Source organism: Balaenoptera physalus, assembly GCF_965194825.1.
Source record: "Balaenoptera physalus genome assembly, chromosome: 19".
NCBI lineage: Eukaryota > Metazoa > Chordata > Mammalia > Artiodactyla > Balaenopteridae > Balaenoptera > Balaenoptera physalus.
In genome coordinates, this window is record NC_138900.1 from 5,422,629 (window position 1) to 5,450,183 (window position 27,555).

General features: G+C 45.1%; 1 protein-coding gene and 1 pseudogene across 2 annotated transcripts in view; both read right to left on the reverse strand.

Moving 5' to 3' along the window:
- Window positions 1–27,555, reverse strand: part of LOC309648279 (vomeronasal type-1 receptor 4-like) — a 103,356-nt pseudogene that overhangs the window by 22,137 nt on the left and 53,664 nt on the right. The gene's annotated exons all lie outside the window — the stretch shown is intronic.
- Window positions 20,793–27,555, reverse strand: part of PPP2R1A (protein phosphatase 2 scaffold subunit Aalpha) — a 33,374-nt gene continuing 26,611 nt past the window's right edge. The window contains exons 10-15 of the mRNA XM_082436506.1: window positions 25,573–25,746; window positions 25,240–25,300; window positions 24,372–24,526; window positions 23,393–23,535; window positions 21,395–21,486; window positions 20,793–21,239 (exon numbers count right to left, since the gene is read on the reverse strand). Coding sequence (XP_082292632.1) covers window positions 21,223–21,239; window positions 21,395–21,486; window positions 23,393–23,535; window positions 24,372–24,526; window positions 25,240–25,300; window positions 25,573–25,746 — 642 coding nt within the window. The 3' untranslated portion in view covers window positions 20,793–21,222. The remainder of the gene's footprint in view (window positions 21,240–21,394; window positions 21,487–23,392; window positions 23,536–24,371; window positions 24,527–25,239; window positions 25,301–25,572; window positions 25,747–27,555) is intronic.

Below are 27,555 nucleotides of genomic sequence, written 5' to 3' on the forward strand. Positions count from 1 at the left end.
ATGTATTCTTGTGTGTTTTAGAAATTAAAATACTAGATATTTGGATTGATATTAAAATACTTTTTTAATGGGCAGAAACAATATGATATATGACTGACAACTGCTGCCTGAAACTCATGATTATCATGTGAACGTTCCTTAACGGTTCATTCCTAACTTAAAGAGTGAAGACACTTGACCATAATCAATAGACTCTGTATGTTTTCAGTGAAGACACAATTACTGTCTCCATTAACATCCAGAGTTAGAGAAAACCTTTCCATTCAAGCCATTTCCATTTGAATACACTTTCTGCACAGGATTACATGATTTTTTGCACATTCATCATACTCTTTACTGCAAACTTGGAGTTATTATTGGTGCACCTCTAGCCATCCTGAACCTTTAGTCTATGATTCCTATAAGGTAGACTGAAGAGCAAACTGATTTTACATCTACATTTTTAAGCACCTTAAAAAACCAGGTTTTGTTATCACTTGGACTAAGCCACAACAATCACCGCCAGTGAGGATTAAATTACATTGCCCGAGGAGCCAGCAGGGGTTGGTGTATGGTTAGGACCCCATCTCTCTTTACTAGCTCAGCTCATGCCTCAGAATTTTTCCACCTTCCTGCATGGTGTTGGCACTGAATCAGGTTACTGCACGGAAGACTGCCTTTCTGATATGATCACTTACTCAGAATCTTGATCTGCCGTTATCTTACAGGCTCTGCTGCTCAGACTGAAAAAGAACGTCCTTACCTGACTCCTTCCTCCTGCCAGGAGAGTGGGCTCCCTGTGATGGTCTTTATAGCCAGTACCTGTGTGGGAGGGAGACAGCCAGAGCCTGATATATGGGTTTGAGATTCTGTGTCTTCCCCACCCCTCCCATCAGAACTGCAATTATCATTTCACCTGTAGCAGCAATGGGAGTGTAGGTGTGGGATCTGAAAACTTTTCTCTCTGTTGTTAATTACCAAAATCATTTAGAAGTCTCTAGTTAGCCCCCTTAGGAGACAACTGGAGTATTTTTGAGAGGCATTTTCTTTTCCATGATCCCTGAAGGCAGACAGGGTCTCACAAGGAGGAGAGTAGGAAATGCTGAAATCACACACATAAGGGACTGGCATAAGGTATGTGTGTCCCTCTGGATTCTTCACTTCCCCGAGGTGTTTCTCTATCCTAAAACTAGTACTTTCCTAATCTTCAGACCACTGAACTGAACCACCAGTTAAAGTATTGGTAGAGAAATAGAATGAGACAAAATACCTGAGAAGTATATTCAAAGAGACACAAGTAAAAGGAAGAATATGATAAATCACTCATTATAGAACATGTCTGCACAAATCAAAGCCAATAAATTGGACTCATTTGCATAAATCAATGCCAATTAATATGGAGATGTTGTAGGAAAATATACTTTACAATTACTGACCTCCATTAGTGATTAGACTTAGATGCAGAACAATATGCATAGAAAAAAATGAGAAGGTTCAAAAAGAGTGTCTCACAAATTAGCACCTAGTTCTGAAGGCTCAACAGACAGATTTTACTATTCTTGTAAATATCAGATGAACCAATGCTCAATTACTTAATTCAAGGGGATCAAATAGTTACCAGAGTGCTCTACATTAATTAATTAATTAACTGTGCTATTTTTCAGTAATGAGCACTTGATGCTTTGATAACTAAGACATATAAATTAGGAGTTGAAAGTAATCTTTCAGTTTTCCCTACAAATAAATCCACATTTGATACACAGTCATGATGCAATCATTGTCCATTTTCAAGTCAGGAGTTGGAGCCATACTGGTGGTCAACCATGTCTGCACACAAACACGAACTCATTTAAACACTTACAGGCAGAAGCAAACACACATGTGCATTCACACTCACGTACTCATATATACTCACATACATATACATATACATAAGTCACATACTCACACAACCACAGGTGCAAACTCACAAACATTCATGCACATGCTCAGCACATATAAACTCGCATCATATTCATAAACACACGTGATGCATTCATATGAAAGCATTCACTTTCATAAAATTAACTTACACAGTCCCTGTGTATCTGTGGGCGACATGTTTATATACAGAAGAATAGTTGTATCTCCAGACTTCTGGATGCAGGAAAAAGGGGTCCTTTCCATTGTTTGTAATCCTTTCAATGCTGCAACAACCAACAGACAATATTTGCTATATGCAGCCTTAAAATTGCTATGCGTATTACCTCCTTAGGTGGGTCAGAGGGTAAGAAAGGTAGAGTGCTCGGAGGCATGGCAGTGAATGGGTATGTGATAGATCAGTATGAGAGAGAGGGCATAGAAAAGGGGGTACACAAATAAGACCACGGTGAAGAAAGCCTGGAGTGTGGGAGAGAGTACAGGGAAAGAGAAAAGGCAGAAGGATAAAGAAAAAGGAGTATGAAAAATCCCAGGGTGGTTAAAGTGCATTGCCGGTTTTGAGGGTACAATGAGGCAAAGTGTGCAGCAAAGTGAAGGGTATGAGGCACACCGGGTTCTAGGGAAACAGAGGTGCGGGATTCCGTGGGAATGAAGGAAATAAGGGTATGAGGAGTTTGGGGGCAAAAATGTTAAAGGTCAGTGGTTGGTAAAACTCCCAAGAGACTTACTGTCTTTGAGGGATTAAAATGATAGTGAGGGCTTCCCTGGTGGCGCAGTGGTTGAGAGTCCGTCTGCTGATGTAGGGAACGCGGGTTTGATCCCTGGTCCAGGATCCCACATGCCGCAGAGCAGCTGGGCCCGCATGCCACAGCTGCTGGGCCTGTGCTCTGGAGCCCGCGAGCCACAGCTACTGAGCCTGCGTGCCACAACTACTGAACCCCATGCGCCTAGAGCCCGTGCTCCGCAACAAGAGAAGCCACCACAATGAGAAGACCGCACACCACAACGAAGAGCAGCCCCCACTCGCTGCAATTAGAGAAAGCCCAAGCGCAGCAACAAAGACCCAACGCAGCCATAAAAAAAAAAAAAAAAAAAAAAAAAAATGACAGAGGAGGAAGGGGAATACGTGTGGGGTAGGCAGATGCTGGAAATATAGTGTGGCCCAAGGCAGAAATAGAGAATTGAAAGAGGACATGAAGCCTGGTGAAGACAATGACCAAGAGAAGAGAAAAAAAAATGGGCACATGACAATGAGGAAGTTGGGAGAACGTTGGGCATGAGTGAGCCAAGGAGCCCAGGAGAAAGGGTCAGGGATAAGAGGGTTGTGGGTTGTGGATTTGGTTTATGAATTAGTTGAGGATGCCTGAGAGTTGGGGCTGGGGTCCTTGATGGTGTGGGTGTAGAGTACACAGGGAATGGGCTGAGATATTTGGCTTGGAAGTAGAGGCAGGGTAAGAAAATAAAGGCTCAAATGATGTGGTTTGCAGGGGGCATGGAAGGTGAGGAGGGCCAGACTAGAATCACATGGGAATGGATGTCCAAAAAGTGACAGGAGGGAGGTCGAGGATGCAATATAGGAGTCTGAAAAAGTTGAGTGAATGGAGTTTGGTGCATGGCTAAGCTCACAAGGGTGGAGGCACAGAAGATGTATCTGAGAGAGAGGAAATACACGAAAGAAGAGGGGAGGAATGGAACTGGGAATGACGGAAGTGGCAATGGGCAGATTGGAGGCCACTATTTGATTTCCCATACATTAATTCTCCAATTTATGGTCAAATCACAACAGTCATGGATAGTTTCTAATTTCAGCTCGGGGAGCAAAAATCTTGCTTATATAAAATGCCCCCAAAACCACTTAAATAGAACATACAATGTAGGATGGAAGCTAAATTTTGGGGTAAACAACACAATAGCATTTCACTCTTCATTTGGGAAACCACCTAAAGGATGTGACTTCCGTAGGTCATGCAAAAGAGGCTGTTTATTAGCCTCATGTAAATCAACGAAGTTAGAAAACTCCCTCACACCATATACAAAAATAAACTCAAAATGGCTTAAAGACTTAAATATAAGATAGGATACCATAAAACTCCTAGACGAGAACATAGGCAAAACATTCTCTGACGTAAATTGTAGCAATGCTTTCTTTGATCAGTCTCCCAAGGCAAAAGAAATAGAAGCAAAAATAAACAAATGGAACCTAATCAAACTTATAAGCATTTGCACAGCAAAGGAAACCATAAGAAATTGAAAAGACAATCTACGGACTGGGTGAAAATATTTGCAAATGATGCGACTTACAAGGGCTTAATTTCCAAAAGGTATAAACATCTCATACAGCTCAATATATATAAAAAAAAAAAACAATCAAAAAATGGGCAGAAGACCTAAATAGACATTCCTCCAAAGAAGACATACAGATGGGCAACAGGCACATGAAAAGATGCACAAAATCTCTAATTATCAGAGACATGCAAATCCAAACTACAATGAGCTATCACCTGACACTGTATAGAATGGCCATTATTTTAAAATCCACAAAAAATAAATGCTGGAGAGGGTGTGGAGAAAAGGGAACCCTCCTACACTGTTGGTGGGAGTGTAAATTGGTGCAGCCACTGCGGAAGACAGTATGTAGGTTCCTTAAAAAACTAAAAATAGAGTTACCATAGGATCTAGCAATCCCACTCCAGGGCATATATCTGGAGAAAACCCTAATTTGAAAAGATACATGCACCCCAGTGTTTACAGCAGCACTATTTACAACAGCCAAGACATGGAAGCAACCTAAATGTCCATCAGCTGATGAATGGATAAAGAAGATGTGGTATACATACACAATGGAATACTACTCAGCCATAAAAAAGAACAAAATAATGTCATTTGCAGCAACATGGTTGGACCTAGAGGTTATCATACTAAGTGAAGTAAGTCAGAGAGAGAAAGACAAATATCATATGATATCGCTTGTATGTGGAATCTAAAATATGATACAAATGAACTTATTTACAAAATAGAAACAGACTCAGACATAGAAAATAAATTTATGGTTACCAAAGGTGAAGGTGGGGGGAAGAATAAATTAGGAATTTGGGGTTATCAGATACAAACTACTATATATAAAATAGATAAAAAACAAGGTCCTACTATATAGCACAGGAAACTATATTCAATATCTTGTAATAACTTATAATGAAAAAGAATATATATATGTGTATATATATAAAACTAACTCACTTTGCTGTACACCAGAAACTAACACAACATTGTAAATCAACTATATTTCAATAAAAAATAAAATAAATAAGACGCTTAAGTTTTTGGTAAATGTTTGTGGTAATATAAAAGTAAAAAACATAGGAAGAACTTTAATGATAAAATAGTTAAGCAATAAAGTTATTCATGAGTAACATTAGCAATAAACTCTCAAAAAGTAAAATTAAGAAAGTAATACCACCTAAAACTGCACTAAAAACAATAAGATACCTAAGAAATCATCTAACCAAGGAGGTAAAAGACCTGTACTTTAAAAACTATAAGCCTGATGAAACAAATTGAAGACAACACAAATAAATGGAAAGAAATACCATATTCATGGATTGGAGGCATTAGTATTATTAAATGATCATAGTCCCCAAGACAAGGTACAGGTTCAATGCAATCCCTGTCAAAATACCAATGGCATTTTTCACAGACTAGAGCAAATAATTATAAAGTTTGTATGGAAACACAGAAGACCCTGAATAGCCAAAATAATCTTGAGAAGGAAGAACAAAGCTGGAGGTGTCATGCTCCCTGATTTCAAACTATACTACAAAGCTTCAGGCATCAAAACAGTGTGGTACTGGCACAAGATCAATGGACATATAGATCAGTGGAACAGAATAGATAGAACAGAAATAAACCCATGACTACATGGTCAATTAATCTATGACAAAGGAGGCAAGCAGATACAATAGGACAAAGACAGCCTCTTCCATAAATAAATGGTGTTGGGGAACTGGACAGCTACATGCAAATCTATCAAACTGGAATAATTTCTCACACCATATACAAAAATAAACTGGTATATACATACAATGGAATATTATTTATTTATTTAATAATTAATTAATTTTTTAATTATTATATATTTTTTTATTTTTGCCTGCGTTGGGTCTTCGTTGCTGCGTGCAGGCTGTCTCTAGTTGCAGCGAGCAGGGGTCACTCTTTGCTGTGGTGCACGGGCTTCTCATTGCAGTGGCTTCTCTTGTTGCAGAGTACAGGCTCTAGGCGCACGGGCTTCAGTAGTTGTGGCACGTGGGCTCAGTAGTTGTGGCACATGGGCTTAGCTGCTGTGCGGCATCTGGGATCTTCCCAGACCAGGGCTCAAACCCATGTCCCCTGCATTGGCAGGCAGCTTCTCAACCACTGGACCACCAGGGAAGTCCTTATAATGGAATATTACTTAGGCTTAAAGGGGAGGAAATAAAGACATGTGCCACAACATGGATGAACTTTGAGGACATTATGCAAAAAGACAAATACTGTACGATTCCACTTTTATGAGATATTTATAGAAGTAAAAATCACAGCAATTAAAATCACAGCAATAAAAGTAGAAAGGTGGTTGTCAGGGTATTGCAGAAGGACAGATGGGGAATTACTGTTTCAGTTTTGCAAATGAAAAGAGTTCTGGAGATGGATAGTGGTAATTAGGTTGGACAAAAATATGAATATATTTAAACACTAAACTGTACACTTAAAAAGAGTTAAGACTGTAAAATTGTATTTTATATTTTATTTACCATAATAAAAAATTAGAAAAAAAAAAGCCTTTGAGCACTGCCACAAAAGGTGAGGGCGGGGGAGAGTTTGATGAGAAAGTAGGAGTTAGTGGGGTATGACTGAGAATAGGCATGATAAAGTGAGGTGGGAAGGAAGAGGGCACAGGGAAAGGGGGATATAAGAGCAAGATTGTGGTGATTCATGGAGCATGGGGGTTGGGGGATAAAGTGCAGGAAGAGAGAGACTGTAGAGGGTTAAAATGTACACAGGGGTTGAAGAGTGCAGTGTGTTTAAAGTGCACTGTGGGACACAGGTCCTGACCCAGTTGCTTTTCTTCCCTTCCTACCTGATTACACGTGTATCTTTCTTACAGCCTTGGCTGTACAGGAGTCCTTCTCCCAGCTTCCAGTTACTTTCCAGTGAGAATTTACTTTATAGCACAGGCATATAAAATAGTTAAGCAATAAAATTATTCATGAGTTACATTAACAATAAACTATCAAAAAGTAAAATTAAGAAAGTAATACCACCTAAAACTGCACTAAAAACAATAAAAACTAAAAACAATAAGATACCTAAGAAATCATCTAAACAAGGAGGTAAAATCCCCTGTGTGTGGGATCTTTGGTAGATTAGCTCCATGTGGTCTAGAATTGTGGAACAATAGCTGTAGCTAGTGACTAGGTATTACAGACCAGGTGTCCCATTCCATCTCTGTGTGGGGGAGGTGGGGGAGGCCTGGGACGTTCAGGGAAATCTCGGAATGGGACACCTAACAAACAGACCTCTCTCTTTCCAGTGAGAACAAGTAGATGTATTTTTGATGTGTTTGTGGGGGAGGTGAGCTCCACGTCCTCTTACTCCGCCATCTTGATCAAGAGGACTGAGTACTTTTTTCTTGAAGAGTCTGTTGCTTTGCCATTTTTTGTGTGTTTTCTGTCCTTTTCTTACTGAATTTTAAAAAGTTCTCTATATACACTAAATAGGAGGCCTTTCTTGGCTCTGTTTCTCTCTTTATCGCTTTTTCTATCTTGTTGTCTTTTGATGAGTAGAAGCTCTTAACTTCAATACAACATCATTTGTCATGTTCTCCTTTATAGTCAATATTTTTGTTCTGTTTAAGAAGTCTTTTCCTATTATAAGATCTCAAAAATGTTCTTTGTTTTCTTCTAAAAAAATCATTTTATACCTTTAAATTTTACATCAGCAATCTATTCAGAATAATTTGTTATATGTGTTAGTAGTGACTTAAGTCTTTTTATCCATCAAGTTAACACACTCCCATTTATTCTGAAAATGTTGTGTTTGCCTTTCTTTTTATTTGCTGTCATCTATCATTGCCTCATCCAGTTTAACATCACCTCACCCTCGGAGCTGATTTTCTGTCAAGTCTCCTGGTGATTCAGGCTTTTCTTGTCTCTTTCAATCTTTACAACCCCAGTGTGCCACACAATCAAGGTTAGTCTTGGTACCAGAAATCTTCAGTGGAAATTTTTGTTTACAGCATTGATTATTCTCATGTTTTAAAGGGAAAATTGTACCATGTTGAGAGACAATTTTTGGTCTCTTATGTTTTTTCACAGCTTGTATCAGCTTCTGTCCTAAATTATCTTTTCAAGGATTTTTTTGTATAACAATCAGTTTCAGATAATGTCTGCAGTACCTCCTCCAGGGAAAAGGACAGATTAATTACTGGACCAACATAATAAAAATAGTGCCTTCCTCTGAGGCAAAATTTCGGCAGGTTTGTTGAGGACCAACTTTGAAATATTTGGATTTCTTAACCTTGACAACATCCTCACTTGTGATTTATCCACCTGGGCCTCTTTGTATCACCTCTGAGGAACTTGAGGTGGACAAGAACAAAGGCAAACATGAAGCTTCTGCTGTTTACTATGTCATGAATAATAAAATCTTCTTTCTCAGACCCCAGAGTCTCATGCCTTCTGACAGCATCCATGAAGTTGACAGGATAATTTGGTATCTTGCCAGTAGGGTAAAATCTAAGACATTTCTTCACACTCCTTAACAGTCATGATGATGAGGATGTGATGCCAAGAGAGACAAGGTTTTCTCAGAGAGAAAATTAAAGATCCTTCAGAATCCCAGTTAAGGGATAGGAGAATGCTTCCTAGAACAAGTGGAAATTTTCTCACCCAAGTTCTGGGCAACGTGAGAAAAGGAAAGTCCTTTTCAACAAATGATGCTGGGAAAATTGGATATCCACATGCAAAAGAAGGAGGTTGGACCCTTAACACCTCATACAAAAATTAACTCAAAATGGATCAAAGACCTAAATGTAAGACCTAAGACAATAAAACTTTTAGAAGAAAACAAAGGGCAAAAGGTTCGTGACATTAGACTTGGCAATGATTTCTTTGGCTATGACACCAAAGGCACAGGTAACGCAAACTGAACTTCACCGAATTTAAAAAGCTTTTGTGCATCAAAAGACAGAATCATCAGAGTAAAAAGACAATCCACCGAATAGGAGAAAATATTTGCAAGTCATATACCTGATAAGAGATTAATATCCGAAATACAGAGAGAACTCTTAAAACTCAAAAAAAAAAAACAAAAACCCAGAAATAACCCAATTTAAAAATTGGCAAAGGACGTGAATAGACATTTTTCCATAGAAGATATACAAATGAAAAATAAGCAAATGAAAAGATGCTCAACATCACTATTCATTAGGTGAATGCAAATCAAAAAATCAGAACTACAATGAAATACTACCTTATAGCCATTAGGATGGCTACTATCAAAATAATAGAAAACAACACTTGATGGCAAGAATGTGGAGAAACTGGAACCCTGTGCACTGTTGGTAGGAATGTAAGATGGCACAGCCGCTGGAAAACAGGATGGCAGTTCCTCAGAAAATTAAAAATAAAATTACTATATGATGCAGCAATTCCACTTCTGGGTACCTGTACAAAAGAATTGAAAGCAGGGTCTCAAAGAGATATTTGATAGCTAAAACATGGAAGCAACAGAACTGTCCGTCAACAGATGAACAGACAAGTGCGGTATATACATAAAATGCAATATTATTCAGTCTTAAAAGAAAGGAAATTCTGCGATATAATACAACATGAACCTTGAGGATGTGAACATTAATAAAGGGAACCCTCACCAAGACAGTGTCGGGAGACCAGCAGGGGGAGCTCTCACACGCGTACCACTGGATCTCAATACAGATCCCAGCAGGAAGAGATGTTACCTTGCATCTCCAGCAGGAAGTGACGTTACTTTACTACCACCAGCAAGAGGAAGCAAGATTTTCTCATTGCCTAGCAACAGTTCAGCCAATGAGAGACTGTCACAACTCAATGAAAAACCACTGTACTTTGAACTCCCAGTTTCCGCCAATGGATTTTTTGTTTATAACAGCCCCTCCCAACTGCCCTTTCTCCTCTATAAAATTTTCCTCTTCTTTGCTTTACTGGACTCACACACGTGTTTCCTCACAGGTGCATGTCCCAAATTGTAATTCTTTGCAGCTCCTGCATAAACCCATTTTGCTGGTAAAACAACTGGCTGTTTTAGGTTAACAAGGGCATTATGCTAAGTGAAATAAACCAGTCACAAAAGGACAAATACTGTATGATTCCACTATGTGAGATACTTACAGTAGTCAAAATCATAGGAGACAGAAAGTATGAGTGGTGGTTTCCAGGGACCGGGGAAAGGGGGAAATGAGGAGTTATTGTTTAATCGGTATAGAGTTTCAGTTTTACAAGATGAAATGAGTTACAGAGCTGAATGGTGGTGATGGCTACACAACATTATGGATCTATTTCATACCACTGATCTGTACAATTTTTAATGGTTAAGATGGTAAATTTTATGAGTATTTTGCTACAATTTTAAAAATTGGGGAAAAAAATCCAGGGACTTCTTCAAATGAGAAAATCTAATAAAGACCCAACCCCAGGATCTGGCTCAAGCAGCCCTTCTCCCTCAGTGTTTTAAACATCACATACCTGTGGGTGAGTGGGGTTACAGGCCTGGTAGAGCTGGATTTTCCCCACTCAGCCTCCAGGAGGGTAAAAGAAAAGTAGCTCCACATGTCACAAAATCAGAAACTAGAAGTTTGAGTTGGCTAGACTCTGATTTCAGATGGATGGAGAGAAACATGTGACCCTGGTATTCTTCACGGTGAGTAGCTGCCCCCTGCCCCCAAGAGCTCCTTACTTTCCCAATGGAGGCTGAGGAGCTGGAAGCTACTCCCCACCCTGTAGTTTAGCCTTAATCAAAATGAAGAGCAGTTCCCATTCTGCTGTCCCCCTACCCTGTGTGTATATACTCCAGAGTATTAGGAAAAATAGACCTTCCAGCTCCAAGTGTGGGGAAGCAGGGGAGCTATTAGGAACCCTGGTGTGGGCCTTGCTCAGCTCCCTGCCCCAAATGAAGAGTGTTGAGAGGTTACTGCCCTTCCCTTAATATCTCAACCTAGAGTCTGGCCACACAGTTCTGTGAGAAGGGTCATGACATATGAGTATGTCTGTAGCAGCCCCAGCTATTTTACTGTTGAACACTGGCCAGAAGAAGGAGCAGAGGGCAGGCCTTAAAAAACTGGAAGGGAAAGAAGACATGCTATTTGCAGGATTGGGCAAGAAATCTTTTCATATTTTCGAGCAGCACTCAAGTATCTCTCCAGCCACTGGATGGAAATGGCTTCCAAGCTAGGGACACAGAAATTGACCCCTGACTTGGGCAAGTTCTCCCCATTCCCTCCCTTTACAAGGCAGCACCGCTCCAAAGACATTCAGGGACAGGAACATTTTCCTATAATCAGTGGCATTATTGTTGTTGCAGTTTAGAAAATATAATCAGTGTCCAACAGAAGTAATTCTGGAAGGGTACTGAGTGGAGCTATCCATTTGGAGATTTTTTTTTTTTTATATATGGATCCTGGGAAGAGCAGGTAAGGCCTAGAAACATGTCAGGGTCTGTCTTATGATGTTACTCCGTCTGGAAACAAAATGAACTTGACAATGACACCTCGTCCTCAGTGGCACTACGGGAAATAGGAGACCCTCCCTATGGAGATTACATGTCTGTCTTGATGACTTCCTTGCAGTGTAAAGAAATCCTCCGGTAATGGTGGAAGTGTTCATGAGGTAACCACATGCTGCCGTAGCGAAAATGAGGCAGAGAGTAAGAAAGCAGCTGAGATAGAATGAGTAGGAAATGAATGAAGGGGGAGAAGAACAGCCAGCCTGGTGGGAATGAATGAAAACACCCCCATCATCTTCATCTTCACCACCCACCCATACACACAAACAGATCCAGGTCCCATATCCTTGTGGCTCAGGGATGAACTCTAGGCCACATTGATGCATCCCTGCAGAAACGTGCATGGAACTTGTCTTTAAGCACAAAGACGTCTGAGAGATGTTTTCAGGCCTGTCATCACCCATTTGGGAAGATGAACCCGGTGCCTTCCTTCCATCCATACTTGATGACAATATTTAGAATCTTGTCCTTCTTGTGAACAGTTTGCACATCAGGAACAAAGCGCCCCCTTGTGGCCCTTATCTGCTTGGGCAGCCATGGTAATTCTCCTCCGAGGAGACACGTGCATTTCATGCACCACAGGTTGACCTCATGAGAACACAGTAACTCTAGGGCTCTGCTAGGACCTCTACTCAGACTATTGAAGTTAAAGCAGCCAAAGGTACCAAATGGCTCCTCAAACTCATCCACTTCTAGGTCATCTAGGTCGAAGCATTTGAAGGGCTGAATGGAGAAGCTGGTGGTTAAAAGAAAAAAGAAAAAAAAAAAAACTCCAAAGAAGTGGAGTCATCAAAAAGGGAGACAATGTTACTTTGGGGTGGGGGGGTTCTCATGAATGGTGTTGTGGAAGAGGCCACTGGAGACAAGTGATGCACCACTGCTGATTTAAGCCTGCAGGGGACGAGACATCAGGGCCACGTAGCTCATTCCGGCTCCACCCCGGTCTCTTCACTCTGACGGGATCAAGGACTTGGAGCAGCAAACGTCAGCTCTTATAGAAAGGGTCGGCTTACAGAGCAAGCAAAGCCTGTGGCCTGGGAGTGCTGCTCGTAACAATACACCTAATATCACACATTCATCATTTTATTTGATTCTCCCACCTTGAAGTGCATAAAAACCAAGTCACCCTCTAGGTGGAAAAGATAGGACTGGAGAACTCAGAGGATGGGCCCCCAGGGCCAGTGACCTTTTCCATGTACTCCATGGCTGAGGCACTTCTCAACAAATGAGAGTGGGTGGATTAGAAGGGCCGTGTGACTGACCTCAGGTCACACTGAGTGGGAAATTTCTTCAAAAAAAAAAACAAAAAGAAAAAAAGAGCCATAAAGAAATGTTAAGCTATACTCAGTAGACTATTAGTAAATCTGTCAGTCATTTTGGAACTATTACAAATATTTTATGTGCCTTCCTGATATACGGAATATATAATTATATAACATATACTCTATTTATGATACTTATATATTTTATATAATTATATTTAATGTTTCCAAATATCCTAAAATGTAATTATAAGTATTATATAATTATATACATATCCTGCAATGTGAATAAAACAAAAGATTATGTCAATGTCATTAAAAACTAAGATTTTCAGCATAAAAGACAAAAGAAGTACCATAAATATAAAATCAAACAGATCTGGGTTGTGATCAGACACTCTGCATTTCTAACAAGTTCCCAGGGGATGCCAAGGCTGTTGGTCCATTCCGCAGGCTCTGGGCTTCCCTGGTGGCACAGTGGTTAAGAATCCGCCTGCCAATGCAGGGGACACGGGTTTGAGCCCTGGTCCGGGAAGATCCCACATGCCGCAGAGCAACTAAGCCCATGTGCCACAACTACTGAGCCTGCGCTCTAGAGCCTGTGAGCCACAACTACTGAGCCCACGTGCCACAACTACTGAAGCCCACACGCCTAGAGCCCGTGCTCCACAAGAGCAGCCCCCACTTGCCACAACTAGAGAAAGCCCACGTGCAGCAATGAAGACCCAATGCAGCCAAAAATAAAATAAAAATAAATTTATTAAAAAAAAAGATTCTAGGGCTTCCCTGGTGGCGCAGTGGTTGAGAATCTGCCTGCTGATGCAGGGGACACGGGTTCGAGCCCTGGTCTGGGAAGATCCCACATGCCGCGGAGCAACTAGGCCCGTGCACCACAACTGCTGAGCCTGCGCGTCTGGAGCCTGTGCTCCGCAACAAGAGAGGCCGCGATGGTGAGAGGCCCGCGCACCGCGATGAAGAGTGGCCCCCGCTTGCTGCAACTGGAGAAAGCCCTCGCACAGAAACGAAGACCCAACACAGCCAAAAATAAATAAATAAATAAATAAATAATTTTTAAAAAAAACCTAGCTTCAATTTAAAAAAAAAAAAAGATTCTAAGGTTCTTGTATTAACACGAGGAGGATAAAGGTTTTGATTGTTAGACTTTGACATGTTGGTTATGCGTGTGCTAATTTCTAGGGCAGCGGTCTCAGCTGGGAGGGATTTTGCCTCCTAGTGCATATATGCCATGTTGGAGACATTTCTGGCCATGGAGGAGGCGGGAGGTGTTACTGCTAGCTAGTGGAAGCTGGGGATGCCAATAAACTTACTACAGAACAGCCCCTACAAGAAATTATCAGGCTGAAAATATCAACAGTACTCAGGTGGGGGAACACTGTTCTAGGGGAACCACTAAAAGAATAAAAACAGAATCTGTGGATTCCAAACTAGGAAGAGGGGAGAAATGAATTGGTAAAATAAATCCTAAGTCAATCCACAAAGAGGCAATGAGAAAAAGAAAAACAGAAGAGTAGAAGAAATAGAAAGCATAAAGGGAGGTGGCAGATTTAGGCACAAATATATTAGTTAAGTACATTAAATATAATTGGAACTAAATATCAGTTAACAAAGATCGTCAGACTGGATTTTCTAAAAATATGCCATTTACGATCGCTACATATAAAACCTAAGGCTGCAGAAAGTTTGAAAACAAAAGGATGGGAAAAGCATACCGTGCAAATACTAATCAAAAGAAAGCTGAAGGATCTATATTAGTATCAGAGAAATAAAACTTGATATGAAAAGGTCCTGCTCGATGTAAAGAAGTAATCTCATAATGATAAAAGACTGAATTCACCAAAATATAAAGTCTTCATTTTAAAATGCCTCTATAAACATGGCTTCAAAATACATAAAGCAGAAATTTATAAAACTAATAGAAAGAGCAGGCAATTCTACAATTAAAGTGGGAGTTAAGCAATTTTCTTAGTATTAATTTGTTAAAAGCTAAATTTAGAAATGAATAGCAGGTCTGCCTACCACAAACAATAAACTTGGTCTTTTGGACCTTGCAGAATGTTGCTCACATCTGCTGACTCTACTCAATGACACAAAGAGAGTTACAACACTTGACCATATACCGGGCCCCGTAAGTCAGTCTCAGCTGTTATCAAAGGATTTTAAAAATATCAAACATATTCTCTAACTAGAGTGCAAAGAAGATAGAAATCGATAGCAAATATAAGGAAAGTCCTCTTCTAAACAGCACCTGAAAAAAAGTCATCCCTTGGTATATGCAGGTTAACCCCAGAACCCACCATGGATACCAAAATCCACGTATGCTCAAGCCCCTTATATAAAATGCCGTAGTAATTGCACATAACCAACGCACACCCTCTTATATACTTTAAATCATCTCTAGATTACTTATAATACCTAATGCAATGTAAACGCTATGTAAATAGTTGCCAGCATGCAGAGAGTTCAAGTTTTGGTGTTTGAAACTTTCTGGAATTTTTTTTCCCCCCCCCCAAATATTCTCAACCCGAGGGTGCAGAGGGCCAACTGGAGTATAAATAACTTTGTGGAGAGGACAGAAGAAAATTCTGTTTTATTCTTACAAACCGACTTACCTAGACCGGGGTAGCCAGATAGGGCTTAGTGGTGACTGTTCTTCATTGAGATGTAATTCATGTATCACCAAATTTACCCTCTTATAGTGTACAATTACATGGGTTTTAGTACATTTACAAAGTTGTGAAGCCATCTCCACTAGTTCCAGGACATTCCATCACCCCCAAAAGAAGCCTGATACCCATTAAGGAGACACTTTCCATTGCCCACCACCCCCTACCCAGACCCCTCGACCTCAGCCACTTATCTACTTTGTCTCTATAACATCTGCCTATCTGGACATTTCATGTAAATGAAAGCTCACAACATATGGCCGCTTCTGTCTGGCTCCTTTCGCTTAGCATAATGGTTTTTTTTCCAGGTTCACCCACGTTGCAGCACACGTCAGTACTTCGGTCATTTTTATAGCTAAGTAGTATCCATTATATGGATACACCCCATTTTATTTGTCCATTCATCAGCTGATAAGACACTTGAGTGGGCTCCACGTTTTGGCTCTTGTGAACAATGCTGTTAGCATTCGTGTACAAGCTCTTATGTGGCCATGTTTCCAATTCTCTTGGGTATATACCTAGCAGTGGAACTGCTTGGTAATGTTTTCCAAAGTGGGTCCACCATTTTACATTCTCACCAGCAGTGCATGAGGGTTCCAATTCTCTCCACATCCTCACCAAACACTTGTTATTGTCTGCAATAATACAAATGATTTTTGTGATCTTGTATCCTGCCATGTTGCTAAACATGTTTAGTAGCTCATTTTTTTTTTTTAGTGGACTCCTTAGGATTTCCTATATATAAGATCATGTCATCTGCAAAGAGTTTTACTTCTTCCTTTCCAATCTGCAAGCCTTTGCTTTTTCTTGACTAAATATTCTGGCTAGAACTTCCAGTACAATGTTGAGTAGAAGGGACAAGAGTGTCTTGTTCCTGATCTTATGTGGAAAGCACCCAGTCTTTCACCGTTAAGTATTATGTTAGCTGTGGGGTTTTGGAGACGTCTTTTATCATGTTAAGGAGGTTCCCCTCTATTCCTAGTTTGTTGAGTGTTTTTATCGCAAAAAGGTGTTGGATTTTGTCAAATGCTTTTTCTGCATCAAATGAGATGATTATGTGATTTTGTGTTTTATTCTACTAATGGTGTATTATGTTGATTTTTCTGATGTTAAACCTTGAATGCTTGCGATTCCACTTGGTCATGGTGTATAATTTTTTTTAACGTGTTGCTGAATTCAGGTTGTATTTTGGAGCATTTTTGCATCTATGTTCTTAAGAGATAATGGTCTAGTAGATCTCTTTCATTTGGTGTTTTTGTCTGGTTTTAGGTATCAGGGCAATACTGGCCTCAAAATAAGCTGGGAAGTGTTTCCTCCCCTTCTATTTTTTGGAAGAGTTTGTGAAGAACTGGTATTAATTATTTAAATGTTTTGGTAGAATTCAGTAAAGCCATCTGGGTCTGGGCTTCTCTTTGTGGATGGTTTCTTTGATTACTAATTCACTATATTCCATATATTCCAAACACAAGAACATTTCTGCTGGGCTTTATATTCCATAGAAAACGGATAAAACTCTACATAACGGTCTAAGTCAGGTTTTGTCACTAGAGCAGTTCAGGTCAGATCAGGTTTTGCCCCGACTCATTAAAAAGGATTTCCACAACGTGCATCATGGCTAAGAGATCAGGACCCGTATTCCTGTAGTGCTACCAAGCCAGCCATGCTGTGTCCCTCCTCGTCTAGCTTGTCAGACCAGCTTCCTTCTTTGGCTGAGCTGAAGAGGCTCTCAAGCTACAAGAGGAAATCAAGGCATTTCCTTTCTTCTGGGAGATTTGTGGAGTTCTGGTCTGGTCGGTCGGTCAGTAAGGGCCCACATCACACACCCAACACACTCTGGGTCTGTTCCCCCACCTGGGAAACACAGCTGGACAGGGAAGAACTGAAGGGAGTGCCTGGAGCGGGGATTTCCTCCACACGGGAGGGCTGATTACAGGTATGTGCTGAGACTTCAGATATTCTGATGAGAGCCAAGGACAGCAGAGAGACCGGGCCTTCCTTCCGGCTGCTTCCGGCTGCTCCTTGTGTAACTTCTTGTGGGTTTGAAAAGGAGAAGTGGCATCAGGTCCACCTCCTCAATCTCTCTGCCCTCTGTCCTCAACCACCCACAGCCCAGCTGAGGTCCTCAGCCTCCAGGACCACCATCCCAGCCTATTCCCTGGCCTCCTGGCCTTGTCTGACCCCAGAAGTCTCTCCCCAAGTCTTACTGGGCCCCGTCCCTCAGGGCCAAGTTCAAGTCCTGCACCCTGCTATTCAGAGGCTCCTCGGGATCTGGCCCCTACATGCTCCTCCATGCTCCCTGGGTAACTCCGTCTCACTTCCCCACTCTCCATACTGAATTCCTTGTTTCCCTGATGAGGGAGGAGGAGGGAAAGCTTTCCAGGTAGAGGTTCATGTTACAGGCAAAAGGCTGGAGATGCTGAAGCACGTGTGGGTTTGCAGGAGCCAAGAATGTTTGCCAGGGAGTGGTGGGTGGCGAGGCTGGGAAGATCTGAATCCTGGGTGCCAAGGAGACTGCAACCTTCCCTTTACTCCCCTAATGCAGGTGCCACCAAGTCCCAATCTGTCTCCTATGGAATCCTCCTGTTACCCTCATCACCTGCCACCTCCCCAACTCCACCTGCTCCAGCTTAGACCAGAATCCTCCTGGATCTCTTAGCCTCAAGTCTCCCCCACTTCAATTCTGAGGCTGTCACTCCTTTGCCAAAACAAGTCACGTGGCCAAGCCCAGAGCCAGTGTGGGAGGGGACCACTCAAGATGTGAGCCCTGGAGGGTGGTCCACTGGAGGCTGCCCATGTAACAGTCCTACCACGTGTGGTCCAGAGACATCTTAGCTCCGCTGCTGACGTGCGGACGCATCAACAGCATAGAGAGATGAGGCCGACTTCAGGGCATATACAGTATTCTGGAGCAAGCTGAAGACTGGAGCTTTATCCTGGAAGGCAGAAGCAACCACAGGGGTTCTGGCAATGAAGAAGTCATCTTGAACACTGCAGCCCCAGCAGACAGCACACGGGGCAGAAGAACCTCCCAACTGAGCCAAGCCCAGGCCACAGAACTATGAGGAATGACACATTTCATTGCTTTAAGTCACTAAGTTTGGGGGGGTTGGGTGGTCGTGCAGTAAAATGTTAAGTGGGACACCACAGTCATTCATCTGAACGTTCCTCCAACCATTACCGGCAGGTTGATGACTAAGCTTGAACATTCAACATCATGCTGCAAGTGATTATTACACTTCCTGCCTCCCCACCTCGTGAATTCTTCACTTGTTCAGCCCTTCAAGTATTTATACCCCAGGAAAGGCACATTTGGGTTGGGTGGGGTGGGGGGACTGAGTTTAACCACAGACCCTGCCCTTAGGAAATGAAGGTGAGCTAATCACAGGAGGAAGAGTCCCTTTCACCCTCACCTCCCAGGGTTCGATTTGGTCTAACAAACAGTAGGGACTCAGTAACATGAGGACTGAGCTGGTGCAAGCACCCTGCCACCCAACGCCAACTTCCCCTCCACCCTGCGGAGCCAGATTTCACTCAGGTATCACGTCCTCTGTGAAACCTTACACGCACCACCATCCACTATGTCTGCGGCTCCTCTCTCCGGGGCTCTTTGGCCCCTGCACCAGTTAGAACTCGGGTGCCCTGCAAGTGGTGAAACCCCAAACAGTCACTTAAACAGTTTAACTCTCCCAGGCGACTGGTAACTTGTGTGGGTCTCGACAGCATCAGGAACCCAGGCTCCGCCTATCTTGTTCTGCTGCCTTGCTGGGCCCACACGTCTAAGATCACTTCCTGGCCTGGGATGGCTGCTCCCATTCCGGCCATCTGTTCCACATTCCAGAGCACAGGAAGCAGGAAAGGAGCGGGAGTGTATCTCCTCCCCGCTTAGGAACACTTCCTAAGAGCTGCACATACCACTTTGTTCACATATTACTGGCTAGAATTTAGTCACAATGCCACACCAAATTTCAAGAGACCCTGGGAAAATGCCTTGAATCCAGGCAGTCCTGTGCCCAGCTGAAAATCAGGGTGCCCATCTTAGCAAAGAAACAGGCGGACAGATGTTGAGGGATAACTGGCCCTGTGCAGCCACAGCCCCCGGCCCGCTCCCTGTCACAGCCTTGACTATCCTGAGACCTCCCCACCACAGGGGCTTCTCCAGCAAGTTACAGCCCCCCTGACCGACTCCTCTCATGCCCCCCGAGTCAGTATGCACCTTACGTGCATTAACTCATCGAGTCTTCACACCCGGCCCCTCAGTCTGGTTCTGCTGTTACTCCCACTTAGTTCAGAAAGACTGGGCCACCTACTCAAGGCCACAAGGCCATCAAGTGAAGGAACCAGATCTGGAGGCCACACGGCCATCAAGTGAAGGAACCGGATCTGGAGGCCACACGGCCGTCAAGTGGAGGAACCGGATCTGGAGGCCACATGGCCGTCAAGTGGAGGAACCGGATCTGGAGGCCACACGGCCGTCAAGTGGAGGAACCGGATCTGGAAGCCACATGGCCATCAAGTGAAGGAACTGGATCTGGAGGCCACACGGCCATCAAGTGGAGGAACCGGATCTGGAGGCCACACGGCCGTCAAGTGGAGGAACCGGATCTGGAGGCCACACGGCCGTCAAGTGGAGGAACCGGGACTTGGAGGCCACACGGCCATCAAGTGGAGGAACCGGATCTGGAGGCCACACGGCCGTCAAGTGGAGGAACCGGATCTGGAGGCCACACGGCCGTCAAGTGGAGGAACCGGGTCTGGAGGCCACACGGCCGTCAAGTGGAGGAACCGGATCTGGAGGCCACACGGCCGTCAAGTGGAGGAACCGGGTCTGGAGGCCACACGGCCGTCAAGTGGAGGAACCGGGACCTGGAGGCAAGCAGTCTGGCTCCAAGGCACCTGCTGTTAACCACCACATACTCAGCCAACGTCCGTGAAACTGCACTGCACCGCAGCACTGTGCTGGCCAGAGACACCTCGTGGACCCTCTACCCCGTGGGCCAGCTGCACTCCCGTCGGCTTCCCAGAGAATCCTCCTCACTCTCAGGACACAGGGCTGTGCAAGCCCAGTAATCAGGTCCTCCCCAGAGAGAAGGGCAAGACAGTGGCGCTGAGGTGGTGCCCTCTTCTCCATGCTAGTGACTAAGACCAGAGGACCAGCTATTTCTAGACCTTTATTTCTCTGTGAAAAGGGGAAAAAAAGGAATAAAAACGACACAGTTGACACAAAAAAAACCACCAAGGGGAAGGAAGGGAGGTGGAGAAGTAGATGGCGGAGGGGGTCCCCATTACAGCAACAGGAGCCAGCGACCTGGGATGCTCACATCTCTCCCCCAGCGTGGGCGGGAGTGGCCCCTTCCTCCCAAGGTCTCTGCCCTGTCCCACCTTGCGCTCCGCTCAGCCCCTCGGGAGGTGGACGGTGAGAAGTCGGATTCCCAGGCTGGGGAGGGGAGGACCCGTGCTGGGGGAGGGGCCTGGGGTCAGACCATGCACAGGGAGTGACAGCCAAAGGCCCCCCAATGTCTCCCTGAGGGAGGGACTGGGGGGGGGAGGGTGGACACCAGAGGCCGGCGTTGGCTCCTCTTCCAGCATCAGGCGAGAGACAGAACTGGGGGAACAGGAACAGTTGGCAGTCAGAACAGCAGGCAGCCCTCTGCCCACAGCTGCTCCTGCGTCTCCCCGCCTGGAGCGGCTGCCCCCAGGCCTAGCGCCGTCCTTGCAGACCACCCTGCCGCTGGGGTCCCGGAGTTCTCAATGCCTTACCAGTCAGAGCCTCTTGGGCAAAGTACTTGACGTCCACGTCCTGGTCCTGGGTCAGCTTCTCTAGGATGGGCTTGACTTCGCTCTGCAGTGTGCTGGGAGGAGCAGAGGAGGGCACGGGGTCAGCCAGGTGGGGCCGGGGGCACAAGGTGTGCACACAGACACACACACAAGTGAGTTAAGAGTCTCAGGGGCCAGAGAAACAATTACTTCGAAGGTTGGAAGTCTGACAAACCAGGACAGAGGCCTCCGGGGCCCAGAACAGGTACAGGGAGGTCAGACAATGTGGAAAAGTGGAATCCAGAACCCACAAGTCTCTGAGCCTTGGCAATCGGATACCTTCCATTCATTGAACATATTTATTGAGGTCTACTGCATGATAGGTGTGAACACAGTGGAAAATCCAACCCTCTTGATTCTCACCCACGTGGAGCTTGGGCTGGGAGGAAGACACAGACCAAACTGATGATGAGTAACAGGAGAGGCAAGTGCCACAAGGGAGGGACTTGGCCCTACAGGAGCCCAGGGAGGTAAGGGGCCCAGGGAAATGCATCTGCACCGACACTCAGTTGTTTGGGGAAACGAAGGTGGACTTCAGAGAGAAACTAAAGGTACGAAGCTGTGTCGTGGACAGAGACAGAAGTCAGAGGTGCAGGTGTCACATGTCCCCTCCAGTTCACAGAGCTCCCCCTCCCCCCCAATATAACCACTATTCTCATTTCCATCACCTACATGCCCCTTTCTCCATTTTTGAAGTTGATATGAATGGAATCCCAGGATAGGTTTTCTTGGGCCTGGCTTCTCACACTGGTGAGTCTCTGAGAGTCACCTAGGTTGCTGCATACAGCAGGAAAGAGTCTTTTTATTGCTAAATACAGTCTCCTACCATATGAATAAACCACAACTTATCCACTATACTGTCGATGGGCACTTGCGCTGTTTCCACTTCATGGCTAATATGAATAAAGCTACCATGAACATTCTTTTGTTAGAAACAAGCACTCCTTTCTCTTGGATATACACCCGGGAGAGGACACACCCGGGAGAGGACACACCCGGGAGAGGATACACCCGGGAGAGGACACGCCCGGGAGAGGACACGCCAGCTCATGGGGTGTACATCTCATTAGCTTCACTCAGCTCCACCAATTTTCAATGATTAGGCCCATTTATTATTTACAGCCCCACTGGCAGGATGAGAGTTCCAGCCGTCTACCAACACCAGAGAGTTCTTCACCAACACTTGCGCCACTGAGCTTTTTTAGTTTAGCCATTCTGACACAGCGATCCATTTCCCCCACTGAACTGCAGTAGCAGCGGCTGTGGTATACACGAGGGTCTGTTTCTGTGCCCTCAATTCTGTGCCATTGAGCTATTTGAATATTATCGTGCCAACACCTCACTTTTTAATTACTGTGGCATCATAGTTTAAGTCTTGGTGTCTGGTAGGATACGTCTTCCAACTCTGTTATTCTTTAGGATCACCTTGCTTATTCCAGATCTTTGCATTTTCACGTTAATTCCAGAATCTACTTGTCAATTTTTCAACAAAGAACCTGCTGAGATCAACTGAGATGATACTAAACTTACGAGTCTGGGGAACCATCCCATCCACGAATATTATGTACGTCTTCTTTAATTTCTCAAAGCAACATTTCATAGTTTTCACTAGAGGTATTACACATCTTCCATTAAATTTATTACTTGGTACTTGATGGTTTTGGTGCAATTGTAAATTACACACACACACACACATTTGTTAATTTTATTTTCTAATGATTTGTTGCTATTATATAGAACTGCCACCTCCTCACCCCCTCCCACTATGTGAGGCAGGGCATGTGAATTCTCACTCTACATTTGAAGAAACTAAGACCTCGAGGTCACAGAGCAAGCAAACAGCAGTGCTGGGCCTCAAACCCTAAGCTCTACCTTCAGAAGTCAAAGATTAAGGTGCCCCAACCAGCGCTGCTGGTGTGTGAGGGAGGGCCCAGGCCTCACCTGTTGTCCAGGATGGGCCCTATCTTCTGTAGGGACTTGGCCACGTTGAAGCGGACATTGGCGACAGGGTCCCCAGCCATACGCAGCACCGTGGGCAGCATGTGCTTGGTGGTGATGTCCTGCCCACAGACCTCGGACAGCACCTGGAGGCCAGTGGGCAGCAGAGGGTGACCACCCAAAGTTCACGGCTAACTCCCATCTCTCTCCCTTTCTGACCAGGCCACCCTGGTGGGCGTCAGGCCAGAGGGCAAAGCTGAGCAACAGGGGGAGCCCTGAGCCCAGATTCGCCCACGCTGAGGGTAGTTTATGCTCTGGAAGCTCCCATTTCCCCTAACACCCTCCTAACACCACCGTCTCCCTGCCCTGCAAACTCCCAGCCCACACTGTCCCATCCCGTCTCCCCACCCTCAGACTCCCCTTCATCCTCTTGGGATGGGACTTGATTCCTGACCCCTGGGATCCCTTCCTTAGTGCAGTGGTCTCCGAAGTGAGGCATGGGAAGAAATTATCAGAACACTTAGTTATGTTAGTTTTGAAATCCTACCCTTTAATGTCTAGTTATGTGTATGGTTTATTTAAGTGATTAAATATAGCTAATATGTGGCAGAGCTGGAATTAAAAAGCAGAGCTGATTCCATGAACTGCACATTGAACCACTGCACCATAAACAGATACATACACATCTTGTGGGGAGGGAGAGGGTGCTCAGAAAGGTTTGGCAATCACTGTTCCGAGGCCACGTCTCCCTAGTCCTGGGCCTCCCACAACGCAGGTCCCCACCCCCAGAGGCCCTGTGACTCCGACTGGGGAGCCCCAACCTCTGGCCTGCAGTCCCCCAAGGACTCACCCCTGCAACCCCAGATGCCATCACTCCCCACCCCCAAGCCAGGTTTCTCCCCTGAGGACCCGCTGCCACCCCCCCTCCCCTAGGTACTGGCCACCCCTCCGGGACGGGCCGGGGGCAGGCGGGCACGCTCACGTTGACGCAGAAGAGCGTCGTCATGCGGTGCAGGTAGTTGGGGTCCCCAGACATGGCCAAGACCTTGGGGATGATAGTCGCGTGGGCCCACTCCTTCCCAAACTTCTCCACCAGCTTCTTCAGGTTGCTGGTGGCCGCCTCGCGGATGGCATAGACTGCAGAAGGAAGAGGGGCGGGGGGCGGTGATTCAGAGGTGAAGGACTGACTCGGGTGGGGAGTCGCAGTCACACGCACTACCGCCTACCGAGCAGCCCTAGGTACCGGGCCACGTACGAACCAAGAAACTCCAAGAGAAAGAAAGGGCTTGCTGTGTGCTAAATGTAGGGTTTTCTTTCCACGCAGCACCTCCTCAAGAGCTCCGAGATACAGACGGGCAGACTGAGGCTCTGAGAGGTGATTTGCCCAAGCAAATGATCTGGTACTTAGTACACGGAATGGAGCCTGCCTGTTACAGAAAAACGTTAACTTTTATTTCCACTCTTAGTGAAAACAATGAGCAGTTCTCACAACGGCCTTGAAAGACTGGGATGAGAAGTCCCATGTTTCACAGAATGAGCGTGGGCTGAAAGACGGCAAGTGACTTGCTTAAGCTTCGACAGCCAGGAGGTGGGATTCAAACCCAGGCTGTCTGCTTGGTGGCCCTAGGACTCTTGACTATAGCAGGCAGCCCCTGGGTGACCTGTTACGTCCGCCTCCTACCCCTGCACTTCTCTGGGACTCCAAAAAGCAAGGGAGCTGGTCCACGTGAGCATCTGACAGCAAGCGAGTGACTCTAGCCTCCCCCACTCCCCCCACCTGCCCCAGACAATCCACCCCTGCATCCTTCCTGGAGCCCCAATCTCCTCCCAGAGATACCAGAAGTACTCACCATGATCGACAAGCCAGGCCATGCACAAGGAGTTGAGTTTCTCGTCAAAGAACTCCACCCCCTGCAGAAGACAAGGAAGTACAGGATCACGGGAGACTGGGTAGTTTCCAGCAAACCTCAGGGAAACCACAGCCACCCCAAGCAGCCGGGACACTGCTCAGCTTCACCTGAGGGGCTTTTCTCTCTCCTCTCTCTCATTTAATTCTATCCATCTACAAGGCCCTATTTCCCCTGTGTACCTTCCTCCGACTCCCCGGACAGTCCTCACGGCCCCCGGGTCCACCGTCCACCCCTCCCAGGGCAGCGTGCCTGGCACCAGGCCTCCACGCTCACCAGCTGTCCAGCCAGCAGAGGCATGTACTCAATGATGGCCAGCCGCACTCGCCACTTGGCGTCCTCAGCCAGCTCCACAATGGCGGGAAGCAGGGACTGGGACAGCTGCCGGATGCCGATCACCTCGTTCACGCAGTCCAGGTTGGAGATGATGTTCAGCCGCACCTCCGGGCACTGAGGAGAGGAGAGGAGGGTTCTCAGAGAAGGCAGTGCACACAGAGCCCAGGGCAGGGCGAGCAGAGCTCAACCACACCAACCTCGTATAATAAACATCTCTGCAGGGCAGACTACCACTGCCCAAGCCCAGCTCCTGGCCCTGGGGACACATTAAAAGCACACACAAAGCAAGCAACATGAATGGAACAGCTTTTCAAATCTCATCATAGCAGCACAAAAAATGTTTAGTCCTTTTGAAGAATCTGCAGGAACCACAGTGCAAAAACATGGTACCCTGGGAAAAACAGACAAGATAATAATCCCAGCTCTGCCGTTTGCTAGCTAGGAGCCCTTTGGCAAGGGACTTAACGGTTCTGGGTATCAATCTGTGACACGGAAACGGCCATCTAATCCCAAAGGGTGGTTGAGGCTACTGAACGGCCTGATCCACAAAGGGCCTGGCACGTGGGAGTTTAGTACTTTTATCATTTCTGTTACTTTTACTCTTTCTGCTAGTCTTTGCGCTCTGCAAGGAGCACGTCTCATTTATCCTTATGTCTCCAGTACCCAGCAGAGTTTCTGGACCATACTAGGTGCTCAACACATCAGCTGAAAGAAAATAACGAGGGAATAAAGAAATATTTTTGAACCACTAGGTGACTACCAATATTATGAGCTCTGACTTACAACATGTGCACATATGCAGGTATCCCCACTTTTTGAAAGTTCGCTTTACACCACTTTGAGTTTATGAAAGACCTACACTGGTGCCTGCTTTTGCTAACCAAAAGACACCCAAAGAGAATTTTTGCTTTTATGAGAGAAAAAAACTGCTTCTTTGCTCTACACCATTTCGACTTATAAGAGCGACTTCATAAGAACGCTCTACCTTAGGATAGCAAGGAAATCTGTGCCCCCACCTGCTTCTAAAAACCTTTGAAGCAACTTTTAAGAAAAGGCACATAAACACAATTAATTCCTTGTCCAACATCATATATTCCTGGATGGCAGACACCACAGTTAGTTTTTTCTACGTCTCCCTCTGGGAGCTGTGGGGTAAGGAAGCAAGCACTGAAATGAACCAGTGAACCAAATAAGCAAGTGTGCAGTAAAGGCTTAACTGGACAGGTCTAGGCTCTTCAAACTCGGCACATTCCAAAGGACTGGCCCTTGACCAGCCCCTGGGAGACGATCTCTAAGCACCTGGAATATCCAACCTGATAAAGGGTCTGTTTACCTGGGGGCCTTGGGCCATGCCAGAGAGAGTACGCTAATAATGTGATTTATGGTGAGGACCTTGGGCCATGGGGCATCAGCTTGACCTCTACAGGGGCTGGAGACAGAGTAACCTAAGGTCAGCCATGCGAACGGCTCCATTCCATGCCTATGTGACCAACCCCCAACAAAAACCCTGGAAACCACGGCTCGGCGGGCTTCCCTAGTTGGCAGTCTCCTCACGTGCTGTCACATGCTGGGGCTGGGAGAATTAAACGCACTACGCGTAACTCCACTGGGAGAAGATAACTGGAAACTGGCGCCTGGTCTCATGCACCGTCTTCCTTTGCTGATATTAATCTGTACCCTTTCCCTGTAATCAACAGTGACCATGAGCATAACAGCCTTTCTGAGTTCCGAAGGTTGTTCAGGCAAATCCCTGGAGCTAAGGGTGGCCATGGGGACTAAGACCCAGCGAGCAATGAAGAAGAGTAATGGCAACCGCTGAAAAGACAAGACAGCCTCAGCTGCTGGCTCCAAGGTGAGATTTCCCAAAAGGCCTCTCCAACAAATCCTTTGAGAAAAGCACGTAAGTCCCGCTTTTCAAAAATA